The 16,634-nt window shown below is 42.0% G+C and overlaps 3 protein-coding genes across 3 annotated transcripts; 1 reads left to right on the forward strand and 2 right to left on the reverse strand.

Moving 5' to 3' along the window:
• Nucleotides 1-4,765: 4,765 nt before the first annotated feature.
• On the reverse strand, nucleotides 4,766-6,334 carry F5891DRAFT_1198405 (uncharacterized protein; the record flags this gene model as incomplete). Its single annotated transcript, XM_041368625.1, has 2 exons — nucleotides 4,766-5,527; nucleotides 6,050-6,334. 2 exons carry the CDS (start codon nucleotides 6,332-6,334, stop codon nucleotides 4,766-4,768), a joined length of 1,047 nt encoding a protein of 348 aa, XP_041217603.1.
• Nucleotides 6,335-8,617: 2,283 nt separating this feature from the next.
• Nucleotides 8,618-10,442, reverse strand: F5891DRAFT_987239 (uncharacterized protein; the record flags this gene model as incomplete). Its single annotated transcript, XM_041377870.1, has 10 exons — nucleotides 8,618-8,639; nucleotides 8,683-8,752; nucleotides 8,808-8,943; nucleotides 8,998-9,099; nucleotides 9,149-9,289; nucleotides 9,314-9,337; nucleotides 9,389-9,735; nucleotides 9,847-10,024; nucleotides 10,160-10,195; nucleotides 10,386-10,442. The coding sequence occupies 10 exons, from the start codon at nucleotides 10,440-10,442 to the stop codon at nucleotides 8,618-8,620; spliced, it is 1,113 nt and encodes a 370-aa protein (XP_041217604.1).
• Nucleotides 10,443-10,469: 27 nt separating this feature from the next.
• On the forward strand, nucleotides 10,470-10,915 carry F5891DRAFT_1198407 (uncharacterized protein; the record flags this gene model as incomplete). The annotated part of the gene is made up of 2 exons (XM_041368626.1): nucleotides 10,470-10,764; nucleotides 10,812-10,915. The coding sequence occupies 2 exons, from the start codon at nucleotides 10,470-10,472 to the stop codon at nucleotides 10,913-10,915; spliced, it is 399 nt and encodes a 132-aa protein (XP_041217605.1).
• Nucleotides 10,916-16,634: the final 5,719 nt, after the last annotated feature.

Below are 16,634 nucleotides of genomic sequence, written 5' to 3' on the forward strand. Positions count from 1 at the left end.
ATTTTGCAAGCAGGTTTTGAACCTGCATGGTTTGAAAGAAACAGATTTTGACTCTGTTGCAACATCTACTTGGCTAAGACCAGTGATATGAAGCTCTCAGGAAGGTACACATGAGTCGATGTCAAGGTGTGTTCTAACAGGAAAAAAAAACATATATCAATCATGAGGAAATATCAAGGTGTGATTTCATAGAATAAAAATGTTATCATTTGCAGGTTTTAAACTCGCACATTCCAAGAGAAACAGATTTTTGACTTTGGTAATCAGTTGGCAATTTAATTCTTGGTAGGTTTTGAACCCACACAGACAGATTTAGATTCTGTCGCATCAACTACTTGACTAAGACAAGTGAGATGCACTTCTAATGAAGTCATTCAGAAGTGAATCCTCAAGGCACATTCATCTGCATTTTGTCAGTTCTTTCAATAGCATGGTCGCTGTTTATTTTGTTATCCTTGATGCAAAGTTCAATATATGACCAAAGTCTTGATGCAAACTCGGAATGATAAGCACAAGAGCAATTTAATTCTCTCCAAAAGTCTTGACTTGGTTGAAGAAGAAGAGCAGATTACACATCAAACTTTCAAGTTTGATCCCAATGACCTGGGTAATGAGGAAGAAATACACATCTGTAAAGGCTGAGATTCAAGGCAAAGATTCAAAAGAGCCATCTGACCACTATTTGCTCATGTATAAGGTCAAGGTGCACTGTGTTTGAGACCCTTTCATCATCATGTTGCTCTCCTCTTGCTTTTGAAAGTGCTGTATTGCAGTCTATATTTAATTCATCTGTTCAGCTGAGGGAAAACATTGTGAGTGACAGAGAACGGTGGACTTGCCTTGCAAATTAACTTCTGAATGTCTTCTTTAAAAATCCTTCTAACTGTTCTTAGCCAAGCAGTTGGTGTGACAGAATCCAAATCTGTCTGCGTGGGTTCAAAACCTGCTAAAGATGAAATTGTCAAGTGATCATCAGAGTCAAAATCTGTTTCTCTTGGACTGTGCGGGTTTGAAACCTGCAAATGATAAATTTCATTTTTTATAAAACCATACATTTACATATGCTCATGGTTGGCTTGCTTACAAGCTCATCAGAGCTGTGTTCAGCCAAGTGGTTGTAGTTTCCAAAACTATACAGATGTCCAGTCTGACTTTTCTTCTTGGTTCTTCTGTCAACTTTTTGATTATTATATTCCAATAGCTACTATCCATGGCTCATAATGACAAACCATACAGTGGTAGTGCACTGTAGAAAGCTAAGTTACAAAAACCAGAAACAGAGGCACATATGCCTCACTAAACATACTCCTACAAGGCACATATCATTCATGACAAAATGTCAAGGTGTGATTTCATGAAATAAAAATGCCATCACTGGCAGGTTTAAAACCTGCACAGTCCAAGAGAAAGAAACAGATTTTGACTCTGATGATCACTTGACAATTTCATCTTTAGCAAGTTTTGAACCCACGCAGACAGATTTGGATTCTGTCGTATCAACTGCTTGGCTAAGACCAGTCAGATGCACTCCTAATGAATCCAGTCAGAAGTGAATCCTTAATGTATATGTCAAGGTGCATTTTCATCAAATAAAAATGTTATCATCAGCAGGTTTCAAACCTGCGCTGTCCAAGAGAAACAGATTTTGACTCTGGTGATCACTTGAAAATTTCATCTTTAGCAGATTTTGAACCCATGCAGACAGATTTGGATTCTGTGGTATCAACTGCTTGACTAAGACCAGTGTGATTCACTTCCACTGAACTCATTCAGAAGTGAACCCTCAAGGCACATTTATCTGCATTTTGTCAGTTCTTAAATCACATGGTCACTGTTGATTCTTTTATCCTGCTTTTATTGCAAAAGACATCAGACTTCTTCTGGGACTCTTGACCTCAAGATCTGTTTATCTAGCAATTGCTCTGAAAAAGTGCAGATGGCAGACCACCACAGTGGGCCCATAATGTTTGTGATGTTTTAGTATTAATGTCTGAGCCACAAGTGACAAGTAACAGTGAAAGGATCACATATGATTGGGCCCAAGAGGGATGTTAGAAATTGATGTCTGCATCCAGTGTGATAAGGTGAAATATCATGGCTGGGATGAAGGCAATGATGTATAAATGCAAGGGTTGGGCCTCCTCAGGCTCAGACATGAAATTCTATCTCATCCAATCAGGCCCAAATATTCATTTATGTAAAATATACATCTCTACTTCTTTTATCTTGATTGTTATTGCTGTTGGTTTCATGCACAAATTAGGAATCTTTTTTGCTAAAGAATTACAATTACCAGAGGCAAATGCAAATGCAAGTATCCTTGATCCAAAGTTCAACGTATGACCAAAGTCTTGATGCAAACTTGCAATGATAAATACAAAAACAATTTAATTCTCTCCAAAGGTCTCGACTTGGTTGAAGAAATAGACCAGATTACATGTCAAGTTTGATTCTAATGACCTGCAGAATGAGAAAGAATACACATCTATTAAGGCAAAGATTTGAGCTGTATTTGAGACCTTTCATCATCTTATTGCTCTTCTCTCACTTTTTGAAAGTGCTGTATCACATTCTGTGTTCAATTCATCTATTTAGCTGAGGGAAAACATTACAAGTAACAGGTAATGGTAGACTTGCCTTGCAGATTCACTTCTTAATGGTCTCTTTAAAGATGCATCTAACTGGTGTTAGTCAAACAGTTCAGTTGCTGCAACAGAATTCAAATCTGTTTCAATGTGTGTGGGTTCAAAACCCACTAAAGATGAAATTTCCAGTGATTATCAGAGTCAAAATCTGTTTCTCTTGGACCATGCAGGTTTGAAACCTGCCAATGATAGAATTTGTTTTTTTTTAATGAAACCACACCTTGACATATGCTCATCAGAGTTGTGTTTAGCCAAGCGGTCATCCTGACATAATAGACATCTGTTTCTGTTGGAGTGCAATAGGTTTAAAACCTGTTGAATGTCGCATTTTTTCATAAGAACATGCCTTGAATATTTACTCATAGACAGTATCTCAGACACTAATCTTCATTAGCCTTAGTCAAGCTGTTGTGACGCTTGGACCTATGCTGGGCAGAAACAAGTGTCTTTTGATACTTGTGTCAGGACCTGTAGGAAGTTATGAGGTCTACATCATTTCCACACTCTCTGGCAACAAGTCCATCTCAGCCAATACTCATCCAGCACCTATCCGCACTTGGATCTGCTTTTCCGTACTATCTGTCCATGTGCTTTCCATGTCCACCTACCTCCACTGGTGCATGTTCATTGTCTCTCTCGGTTTCACTAATGATAGCAAGGCTTATTACATGTATCTGCATATTTCATTCTGCATGTGTTCTCATTACATATTACTTATCTGCCTCATTTACATCACTACAGTTCTCACCTATGGGTGCCAGACACTTATGCACTACCTATATTCTGCAAAGTCACCTTAGATGTTCTTAGTACCTTGTGCAATTGATAGGCTTTCTTCATCCTCACTTTGAACCTGCTTATTCTTGACCGCTCTAAGAATGCACCTCTAAGTTTCCTTACATAGGCTCTGCATGGATCCAAACCACTCTTGGGTTCCAACTTAGCATTCTATACTTAGTTATACCTTGGCCCTAAACCTCGTCTATACCTAGCTGCTATCCGCAGAACCACACTTTACCTAGTGCCCACCACTCCTTACCTGAAAACCTCTTGCTTTCATTCATTTCTCATCACACTTTTACTGGACCCGTGGTCTCACCTTTGCTCACACCAGTGGATTCGCATTCCAAGATCGCATTCATTCTCTTCCATTTTGCATTTGCTCCCTTTGCATTTTACTTGAAGGAGGTGCTTCATAGCAATCCTCTTAGGTCGATATAGCACACCCGCACTCAGTAGGATTTCATTAGTGCTCTAGCTTTCTTGCTAGCTAGCTATTATTACTTCTTCACACCGTCATCAACGTAAAAATCTGTTTCTCTTGGACTTTGTAGGTTAAATCTATACAACACAAAACCTACTGCAACTGTGCCCACTGTCTCAGCTTTATATATTATCGTCCATTTCTATACAAGACCACATGGCAATACAATCAATACTTTACAACATGTTCGGTTGCATTATAGAGACTCACATCATTCTATGCACTTCCATAGCACAGTGCGACCTGTGTTGTATTTTTTTTGGTGCACCTGGTGCTTCAGCGTGCACTTACTAGCACAAGCACTTTTGGGTGTGCCACACTTTATTTTGTTCAGATTTGACCAATTGATACTTGCTACATTCCAGCCTGTTAGGACAATTCATCTTGATTGATTACACTTGGTGGGCCTTGTTGCGCTGCAATGTGGCTGCCCATGGAACTGGAGTGGGCAGCCACATTGCAGCGCAACAAGGCCCACCAAGTGTAATCAACCAAGATGAATTGTCCTAACAGGCTGGAATGTAACAAGTATCAATCGGTCAAATCCGAACAAACTAAAGTGTGGCACACCGCGCCAACCACAAACCTGACCGAGACCAACTGTGCCGACACGCTGTCGATGCTTGAATCACACAAGATTCAATGAATGATAGAATCCACGCCAAAACAATTAGATTGAAAACCAAGTGATACAGGCATAATTCGCCGACCGACACATGACTTATTGTACAACTATGTAATTGGCCAAATGATCGGAGAACGGAATGCATGGCAGAAGCAGGTGGTGTGATAGCAAATGCAGTTCAACTGCAGCAGGAGCACATAAAGGATTGGCATGTGCTGATGTTAGGGACACCTATCCAGACGGGAATGTGGTGCCCTGCATGTCAGGACGCCTGGGAGGGCAGGAGACTGAGGTTTGGCTGACTCCAACAGAAAAGGGCATGGGAGTAACCAAAGGGCTGAACACACCATTCAGGTACCTCATGCCGAATGTGGTGGCCGAGGATTCATTGCCATGGCTGATCATGGGTGGTGGGAACGATGGATTAGCAAGGACCCGCTCCTGCCAAAGCTTCTCAACCAGGCCAACAAGTCCATTCACCAAGGTCACCATGGTGCCGACATCAAGCTGCATGGAGGAAAGCTCGGCACACATTGAGGAGATGCGGGCTTCAAAATCCTGCTCCATCACATTTACCCTGGCATTAGCATTCTCCTCGGCCATTTGCATAGCCGTGACTTGAGTAGTCAGGGCTAGCACATGTTCGAGGATGGTGGATGATGAAGGTGCTAATGGAAGGGAAAGGGGCTCGGCTGCAGGGGTTGGTGGGGGAATGGGAATAGGCATGTCGCCAACTGGCTCCACCCAATGGTTGGCAGGGAAGTCATCCACCGAAGCCATGGCGCCAGGCTGGTCAACCATGATTTCATCGTCAGGCTCAACGGACATCTTGGTGGCAATGTCAGTGTGCCACTCGGCACTGGTATCATGATCCATGCCGGTGTAGAAGAGGAATGGGAAGTGGGTGAATATGAGTGGTATGAGATAACTCAAGTAGTCCTCGATGAGCGAGATATACATCGGCCCAAGGGGATTGCTACTGAGAAGGTTCCTCTAAGTGTATAATTTGGAGGGAACACTGAACCGGGCGCTTGGTCAAGCCTGGTAAGACGTGCGACAATGAGTGAAGCGCAAGCGAGTGAAAGCGACATGAAGTGTCGATGAGCGATAGCGGCCGATAATAGATAATGGCGTGCAACTTATAATGGAAGCGCACGCTAAGCGGAAGCAGTGCACGTGCGGGTGGTGGAGCGCAGCAACTCTTAATGAGTCAGAAAACTAATGGGCAGAGTTTTTAGTAATGTACGGCGACGGCACTTGTATTTTGCTTTAGATACTTTAGATTTAGAGGGAAACTTAGACTTATAGTCCAACGATGTGTGGGCAGAAGATAGTCATTATACAGTTTATGCGCATCTATATATACTAAGTAATGTTAAGTGCTAAAGCGAACCGAGAAGTGAAGTGGACACGAGATAATATGTAATAAAGGGTCCATAACGGAAAACATACAAAATATGGCCATAAGCGCCGAAGATATGTCAGAATCAATGAAAATAGAATTGGAATACATACCGATGAACCGAATGGACATGGAATGGATGGACGGAGGACATGTGATGGAACCGAGGATGTGTGCGGCGATGCACGACTATTGAGCGACTGGAGTGCTGGCGTGCGCGAGCAGCCAACGAAGCGTGGGTGAGATATGAGTCGCGCTATATTGGGAAGTGATAGAGACAATGGGATTTTAGATCCCTGCAAGCCCACAGAGATATCAGTCTCTACACCGGCGTCAGTATCATGATCCGTCTCGGCATCGTTGTCATCGGTGACAGACACATCTATCACTGCAGGCATTTTCTCATTTTCCTCCAACAAACATCCAAAAAACATTGAATTAGAAGATAGAAATTTCCTTGCATTGTGTGTATCAAAACATTGAAAAAAAATAATGAATGTATTGAAGATTTTCTGTATGCAAGACATAATCTAAAAATGAGTCATTTTCCCTCAAGAAACAGTCTATATTTTTCATTCATCATTCCTCAAATAACAATTTACAATCATGTTAAATTTTTTGCCTCTGTTTTTCCAATGTTCTGTGTATCAAAAATCTCAATTACTTCATCCTGTTCACCATATGTTTGATCCAAGAACATTGAAAAATAATATAACAAATAATAATAAATATTTTGACAATGTTTTGTTAAGGAAAAACAAAGAAACTTTCAAACTTTCATTTGTATATTTGATAAGAGGAAATTTATGAAACATGCCCCATGTTTTGTAAGAATAAATCCATAATGTTTGCAGTATATTCCTCCTGCACAACACTTGAAAAACATTTATTATATTCAGAGAAAAAAAAAATGAAACATGATTGCAGGATACTCTGCCTCAAAACATGCACAAATTATACATTGTTTTCTGCACACAATAGATGGAAAATACAGCATTATCCTTGAAGGAACATGATGAATTTTGGCATCATGTCCCACACACAGAAAATCATTGAAACATAAATTATTATTTTTTCAATGTTTTGACAGACAAAATGAAGGTACACTGGTCCAAGTAGTGCTGCTAAGAACCAAGAACTATTCAGCGGGGAAATGAGAACAAAATGGTGTGACAATATAGAAGGGTTTTTTGAGAAGATTTTTAGTAATGGTGAAGCAATGAGTATAGAGGCAAGGTTGAGAGTAGGGGCACAAGTGCCAAACCTGGGTCCAGTTTTACCAGAGTCGACAAACCCTGGATTGAACCTTTGCAAACTGTTCAGAGTGGTCATGTTTGGTTTTTTTGGGGTTCAAATGTGAACCATCCATGTCACAAGCCAACAACTGGACTGCTTGGTGCAGCACTGAGGCAGTCATGTACTAAATACACCAACTGCAGTTTCACAGGCAGAAAGAAATGCAAATTAATGCCAAGTGATGTCAAGGAGCAAAAGCAGCTGGTTGTGCATAAGAAAGGCTGACTTAAAGGATTCATCAATTTTCTGTGTCCCATGGGCCATGACATGTGTAAGGATTGTCTATCCTCTACGCATGGCCCGCACCTCAAAAAGGAAATCTGGGAACTGTCATTCACAAAGTCCATGTGACTCACGGATGCGAGAAAGCTCTACACTTCGCATCCGAATTATGTGGATACATTCTCTCACTTCTCCATTCTCTCTTTTTCCGTTATCTTACCTTGTGCTCAAACTTCACGATACCCTTGTTTCACCAAAGTATTTCCACCTCGCCATATGCTCCCCATTCTTATTTCAGCCTAGTAAAGTACTTGAAAATGTATTTATACTGCTCATGTACACTCATAACAACAGCAGAATCATATGTTGGTTCCCTGCTCAAAGCAAACTTTGCTCTACAGAAAGTCTTAGCCTCTCGAAATGTTTCGTCTTCACACTTGCGCCCCTACTCTCAACCTTGCCTCTATACTCATTGCTTCACCATTACTAAAAATCTTCTCAAAAAACCCTTCTATATTGTCACACCATTTTGTTCTCATTTCCCCGCTGAATAGTTCTTGGTTCTTAGCAGCACTACTTGGACCAGTGTACCTTCATTTTGTCTGTCAAAACATTGAAAAAATAATAATTTATGTTTCAATGATTTTCTGTGTGTGGGACATGATGCCAAAATTCATCATGTTCCTTCAAGGATAATGCTGTATTTTCCATCTATTGTGTGCAGAAAACAATGTATAATTTGTGCATGTTTTGAGGCAGAGTATCCTGCAATCATGTTTCATTTTTTTTTTCTCTGAATATAATAAATGTTTTTCAAGTGTTGTGCAGGAGGAATATACTGCAAACATTATGGATTTATTCTTACAAAACATGGGGCATGTTTCATAAATTTCCTCTTATCAAATATACAAATGAAAGTTTGAAAGTTTCTTTGTTTTTCCTTAACAAAACATTGTCAAAATATTTATTATTATTTGTTATATTATTTTTCAATGTTCTTGGATCAAACATATGGTGAACAGGATGAAGTAATTGAGATTTTTGATACACAGAACATTGGAAAAACAGAGGCAAAAAATTTAACATGATTGTAAATTGTTATTTGAGGAATGATGAATGAAAAATATAGACTGTTTCTTGAGGGAAAATGACTCATTTTTAGATTATGTCTTGCATACAGAAAATCTTCAATACATTCATTATTTTTTTTCAATGTTTTGATACACACAATGCAAGGAAATTTCTATCTTCTAATTCAATGTTTTTTGGATGTTTGTTGGAGGAAAATGAGAAAATGCCTGCAGTGTATAAACAAGGTGTAAGGCACGGTCTAACAAGGAAAAAAACCCTTACCTGTATCCTCAACAGCGTCCTCAGATTCCACAATCGGAGTTGGTGGACGAATGTGGGAGATTGCTCTGGTGGTCCTGGAGTGGGCCTTGGACTTGGAGGCCGGTGTGGCCTTTGACCAAGGATGTGGCTTTGAGGCCTGTGTTGTTGAAGGACCACGGGTATCGACCGACACTGGTTGGTTACACCGCACCTTCATGAAGTGGCACTTTGCGCAGGACTTGATGGCCTGCCCCTTTCTGCCAACCACAACCAAACAAGACTCCCCGATGCATCTCTTGCACAGTGGAGTGTACTATGAGGTGGTTAGTACCCTGTCACTGCGATGAACTTGGCCAACTCACCTCCTCAGCACTGGACTTCAGTAGCGGATGCCCTCTGATAGGCTCAGCGATGTCCACTGCCTTCTGCTTTGCTTTACCCTTTGCCTGGGCCCGGCTGATCTTTGGCTCGGCATCCGGCTGATGATGGTTGAGGGACGAGGACTGACACAACAAGGTAAATCTTACCTGTTTGCTGTGTTTGATAATGCCCTGTGGAAGAGTCAGTAATGAGATGAGCACTGAAATTGCTGCTGTGCTTACCTTTGATTTGGCCGGTGCTGCACCGGAAGTTTCAAGGTTCTTGGACCGCTGAGGCAATGTAAGCATTAGGTTTGAAATGATGAGCGTAAATCTTGCCTTAACTATAATGGTCCCTGTCGGCCGCCTGTCCTCGTCCTCGGTGTCGGAGATGATGGCCTTCGACACATGCTTCAAGACCTTCTGTTTCTTTCTGCCTGGCTCGGCATCTGTGCTGTCCTCTCTGGATTGACATGTCCCGCGGTCAGACAGTTTGCCCTTGTCGGTCATCTTGCCAGGAACATCCAGATGGTGTGCATGACCGGCACGAGGAAGTGAATCGATCGGCGGTATTGACATCTGTTCTGGAGCTGGGGCAGGACTGGGGAGACTGCTGGTGCTGGTGCTGGTGCTGGTGCCAGTGCTGGTTGTTCTATAAGGGTGTTAAGCTACCACTGTGAATCTCAAGAGTGCGCGCTCACCATATCTGACAGTCTTGGCGAAGAAGGGATGTGACTCCATGCATGGATCATCAGCCCATACATGGCTCCATTGATGAGCGAGGCCTTGGTTCATGGTCGCCCAGACCTTGGCAGCCACAGAAAGGAGGAATGGCAATATGACTGAGCAAGTCCTGCTGTGCTGCTGGAGGGCTCGAGACTGTTGATTGTTAGCCAGTAAATAACCACTGTAAATGAAAACACATACCACTTGTCACGCAATGTCATGTGCCTCATCAACTACAGCTCGCCCATCTGCTTCCCACCGTCCAATTCGGCTGACCGAATCACACACAGACTTGTCGGCGAGCGCCAAAACATCATTGGATTCCTATTGTGACGGCATGGTGGAGATTTCATGACTGAGAATATGAGGGTGATGGTGGCAAATGTGAGCTGCAAGACAAGCGGAAGAGATAGGAAAAGTATTGACCTAGTTGTGTATGGAACGACTTTGTGTGGATGTGGGTAAAACTTCAGAGAAGTCAAGAGCACCACATTGTGACACCGCTGGAACTCACCAAAATCTGGAAATGGCCGAGGTATGGCAATGGCCATTGCAGTTCTGCATTGTTCATTGACCACTCAGTTCAAATCCTCCAAAGATGTCTATGTATTCCCATGAGAATCCAGTCGAGACAACTCGAAGGCTACAGGATGAGTGCATCAAAGCCGACTCTAATTTCTTGCTCACATGGGACCAGTGGGTGCCACCAAAGTTGTGTCCTACTCCATCCCCTCAAAAAGACCGGATTCCTGTGGGCGACAATCATATTGGCATTCGACCTAACCAAGCTACTACATCCGGCCCACCTCAAGTGACTAATTCCAAAATCTCAACCATGCCATCTAAAGAGACTTACACCGAAGCACTTCCTATGAACAATTTTGGCCATGAAGGTAGATATCCTGTTCACTAGACCACTGCTGACAGTTGACAATATTAGTATTCGAGATGTACTGGAATACTGAGGCTGATCAAGTGCCGAAGGCAGGATCACCGACTGCAACACCATCGGCTGAACCACAAGTGGGAGGTCAACATAACTGAGCCCCTTCAGTGACAAATTCCGTATTATACGGGCCACCCGACCTCCATAATATCCTGTATGAGATGGGCCAGCGGATCATGGGCCCATGTATGCCAATGATATATATATCCTTGATGTTGACAGATGGGCTGGGGGAATATGATCATTCATGGAGATGGGTGGGCCCATCTGGGTAATATGTAGAGTAGGATATTATAGACAGCTGGGCTGAAGAGAGATGTAAGGCAAATATTGTTATATAGACGGGCGGGCTGACGGGGGTGTATTACATATATGGGTGGGCCGAGGTAGGGGAATATTACATAGATGGGTGGGCTGATGTGGGGTGTATTACATATACAAGTGGGCCGACGTGAAAAGTATTACATATACGGGTGGGCCGACGAAAGAGATATCAAATAGACGGGTGGGCCGAGGGTGCAATAAAATATTTATTACATAGACAGGTGGGCCGAGGTGGGGTATAATTATATAGACAGGTGGGCTGACGTAGGATGTATTATATAGACGGGTGGGCCAACATAGGATGTATTACATAGATGGGTGGGCCGAGGTGGGGGATAATGCATAGATGGGTGGGCTGATGTGGGGGAATTGTACATAGATGGGTACATATATGGGTGAGCCTAGTATGTTCCATCAAGACATACAGCTGATGTAGCCACCAGCAAATCAAACATGTAGGATACATGTAAACTATGAGTGCATATACCTACCATCGACCACCAAATCTAAACCCCTAAGCACAAAAACATGAATCGACCATGTGTGGCATTGACCAATAATTGAGGACTGAAGTGGAAAAACCCCACACCTGAACCCTGGTGTGCAACATATCCTATTTATAAGCATGGACACCAGAAGCACAACACTCACAAAAATATATATGTCAAATTTTCAGTGCCAAACCCCAAACCGAGATGTACCAACCCCTGAATCCCGAATCCCAAGACTGCCAGGTCTCGGGTTTCAGGGTTCGGGGTCCCGGAACTCAGAACTCGGAACTTGTGGAAATTTGGGGAGATCAATAAAATTTGATTTACCATCGAGTTTATTGACAAACACATTGACTTACCCATGTTTGAAATATATTTTGTTCTACATACTGAGTTCCGAGTTCCGGACCCCCGGACCCCGAAACCTGAGACCCAGCAGTCTCGGGGTTCTGGGGTCCGGAACTCAGAACTCGGTATTCGGGAGTTGGTAAAATATGTATGGATATATGAAAGGTTGATTTAAACATTTTTGAAAGATGTCTCATCAAATGTCAAGTCCTGAGTTTTGAATTCCGGGTTTCGGGACTCCGGGCTTCAGGACTCCGTGTTTCGGGACTCGGCACTCCCGAAATCCAGAAATCAAAACTCGGGACTTGACATTTCATATGCAACATCTTTCAAAAATGTTTAAATCAACCTTCCATATATCCATACACATTTTACCAACCCCTGAACCCTGAAATTGTGGACTGCCAGGTTTCGGGGTTCGGGGGTCCTGGAACTCGGAACTCGGGATGTGAGACAACAAAAATATATTTCAGGGCTTGGGGGTTAGTAAAATGTTTATAGATATACGTAGATTCATATCAACATGTCTGAAAAATGATGTTCGTCTCAAATGTCAAATCCTGAGTTCCAGGTTTTTGGGTTTCGGGACTCAGCACCTGGCACCTGGCACCTGGCACTCAAGGTTCAGCACTGAAAATTTGACATAACTCTGGGTTTTGGGACTCCGGGCTTTGGGACTCGGCACTCCCGAAACCCGGAAATCGAAACTTGGGACATGACATTTCATATGCAACATCTTTCAAAAATGTTTAAATCAACCTTCCATATATCCATACACATTTTACCAACCCCCAAACCCCGAAGTTGTGGACTGCTGGGTTTTGGGTTTTGGGGTTCAGGGGTCCCGGAACTCGGGACTCAATATGTGGGACTGGACAAAGATATTTGTCAGGGTTCGGGGGTTAGTAAAATGTTTATGGATATATGTAGGCAGATTCAAACATGTCTGAAAAATGTGTTTCATTTCAAATGTCAAGTCCTGAGTTCTGGGTTTTGGGACTCGGTACCCAGCACCTGGCACTCGGGGTTCGGCACTGTGAAAATTTGACATTCGGGTGTTAGGGTGTTCGGGTTTCGGGTGATATCTACTTCAATCTACAGTTTCTAGTTCTGGATATTGAAACTCAATGATTGAATCATTCAATTGTGGCATAGGTAACATGCCTTGAAAAAGATTTATGTACATATATCATTGAGCAATTATGTAGCCATTTCAACCTTCTCACCAGGATGATCAACCTTCACCTCAACCTCCATCTCCTCATCAGAAGAATCATATTCTGGCAGGAGGTTGCCTGGTTTATCCGGGACCACAATTTCACCGGAAAGCCAAGACCTGAAGTTCTGGGTTTTGGGACTCAGCACCCGGCACCCGGCACTCGGGGTTTGGCACTGTGAAAATTTGACATTTGGGTGTTAGGGTGTTCGGGTTTCAGGTGATATCTACCTCAATCTACAGTTTCGAGTTCTGGATATTGGAACTCAATGATTGAATCATTCAATTGTGGCATAGGTAACATGCATTGAAAAAGATTTATGTACATCTATCACTGAGCAATTATGTAGCCATTTCAACCTTCTCACCAGGACAATCAACCTTCACCTCAACATCCATCTCCTCATCAGAAGAATTACATAAAGCTATACTTCTTAGCCTCATTTGAGTTCCCTATAGTGTGGGAAGCTGATGTCATCATGTGCAGATATGGCTATTTTAATTTGGTGACTCATTGAGACACTTTTTTGACTTTTAGTTTGATCAACACAATCTCAATAATTATGATACTTTATGTGACCTTCTGTTGCTCTAATCACTTCTGCCACTCTTCTAGACATGCTATCTATCAATTTTGAATATTTCTTCTTAGCACTCCTTTCTCACTCTGCTGCAACTCTGTCCTACAGCTGAAATAGCCCCTATGATGAATTTTGATAGGCTGCAAGCAATTTCTTGAATATTTTTAACCCGGTACTTCAAATGGACATGAATTCTATATTTGTATGTATTATCCATTGGTGTAGGGTTCAAATAACTTGGGAATTGTATTTGTCAGTGCTCGGTACTCGGTACTCAGTAGTTGGTGGTTGGTGGTTGGTGGTTGGTGGTTGGTAGTCAATATAGGCAAATGATAATGAAAAATTAAAGTTGTTATTACGCTTAACTTCCTTACCAAAGGTTGTAGTCCGAGTCTAGGGGAGTGTATTGGTAGTCTTTTCTTGTCCATCAGTTATCATTTGACTGAGATATAAGCTAAAGAAATCTGAAACATCGGCAATAATGAAAAATGAAAGTTATTTGTAATGATATTTTCGGCCTGAATCATATATAAATGTGACTTCGTATAAAAGATGTCTATTGTCACTCTCCACACATATGTCATTTTGCCTATCATTACATCAATCCTTCATGAATCTTTCTAAGCTTTTAAGCTATTATAATGGATGTATATGGGTGTTATTCCAGGTCTCTGATCACATCACAGGCTTGTTATGTTGTATATCTCGACATAATGTGCAAGTCTCGCTCTTAATATTCATTCTTTTATCTTTAGACTCACTTACTGCACACATGTATTTCATTTGTCATTATTGATGTGTTGGATTTCTTTAGCTTATAACTTGGTCACATGGTAACCAATGGACGAGAAAAGACTACAAATAAACTCACCTAGACTCGGACTACAACCTTCATTAAGCTGACTACTGATTCCTGGATACCGAGTATCACAACCAAATACTGAGTACCAATTACCATGTACTGAGTACTGCGTAATGAGTAACAAGATAACCAATTGACAAGAAAAGACTACCACTACACTCACCTGGACTTGGAATACAACCTTTGGTAAGGAAGTTAAGCATAATAACAACTTTCATTTTTTCATTATTGCTGATGTTTTGCCCGAATGACAAGGAAAGACTACCAAGACACTTACCTTGACGTGGACTACAGCTGTCATTTTTCATTATCATTGCCTATATTGACTACCTGAGTCTCGAGTACTGACCACTGACCACCAATCACCAATCACCGAGTACCAATCACTGAGTACCAAGTACCAAGTACCAAGTACTGAGTACTGACAAATACAATTCCCAAGTTATTTGAGCCCTACACCAATGGATAATACATACAAATACAATTCGTGTCCATTTGAGGTACCGGGTTTCAGGTTTCAACACTCGACACTTGGTGATTTGTGCAATGAGTGAAAAATGGACATGACCCAAAGCACTCGGAACTCAATGATTTGTGTAATGTAAATGAAAAATAAACATGTTGCATGCCGGGTTTCAAGTTTCAGGTTTCAGCACTCAAAACTTGGTGATTTGTGCAGTGAGTGAAAAATGGACATGTTGTGCACATATTTTCGGGGTTCGGGTTTCATCCCTTGGCACTTGGAACTCAATGATTTGTGTAATATAACTGAACAATGGACATGTTGCACACCCAGTTTTGAGTTTCAGGTTTTGGCACTTGAAACTCAGTGATTTGTGCAACAAGTGAAAAATGGAAATGTTGCATACATATTTTCGGGTCTCGGGGTTTGGGTTTCGGCCCTTGGAACTCGGAACTTGATGATCTGTGTAATATAAATGAAAAATCAACATGTTGCATGCTGGGTTTTGAGTTTCAGGTTTCAGCACTCAAAACTCAGTGATTTGTGCAACAAGTGAAAAATAGACATGTTGCATACATATTTTCGGGTCTCAGGTTTGAAAAATAGCATAATAACAACTTCCATGTTTTCATTATCATTTGCCTATATTGACTACCGAGTCTGATAAGGGACCCCTTGGATGATCCATTGCTCAATGAAATACTACCTGATTGGAAGTGTGCTGGTTATCAGATATTCATTTGTTGACTCCTGGGTCCCGGAACTCGGAAGTCAGTACGGTTGACCCAAATTTGGGTGGTCGGAACTTGGCATCTCGTAGGGCAATGCAAGCTTCACACCCCAGATTCCAAATTCTGCAAGACAACCTGTGCACCATCAAAGGCCATGTCAGGAGATCACCTGCTGCTCTGGGAACTCGGTAACTTTAATTTATTACCTCCTCTGAGTATGGTTGACCCAAAGGTTGGTGATCAGAACTTGGCTTCTCATAGGGCAACACAAGCTTCGCACCCCGGATTCCAAAATTTGCAAGACAATCTGTGCACCATCAAAGGCCATGTCAGGAGATCACCTGCTGCTCCGGGTACTTGGTAACTTTGATTTATTACCTCCTCTGATTTGGTTGATGTACAACTACCTCAGCTCCATCATGTCTACAATTATGATACACATGGGCCCACCCATCTATATTTTATACCACCCTCGGCCCACCCGTCTAATACAACATCCCATACAACACCCTCAGCCCACCCATCTAATACAATATTTTATAATACCCTCGGCCCACCTGTCTAATTTAATATGTGTCTGGGCCCACCCGTGAATGTGATAACAAGTACCTACCCATCTATCTCATACACATCTACCTTAATACACCCATCTGCATAATATCCAACTACCTCGACCCACCCGTCTACCTAATATTCATGTACATTGGCCCACTCATCTACTCTATATATTCCCTGCATGGGCCCACCCGCCTCCATTGGGAATAATTTGCCTCCCGGCCCATCTGTCATAGTCGAGGATAT

The sequence above is a fragment of the Suillus fuscotomentosus genome (assembly GCF_016647785.1).
Source record: "Suillus fuscotomentosus strain FC203 chromosome Unknown F5891scaffold_151, whole genome shotgun sequence".
Taxonomy (NCBI): Eukaryota; Fungi; Basidiomycota; class Agaricomycetes; order Boletales; family Suillaceae; genus Suillus; species Suillus fuscotomentosus.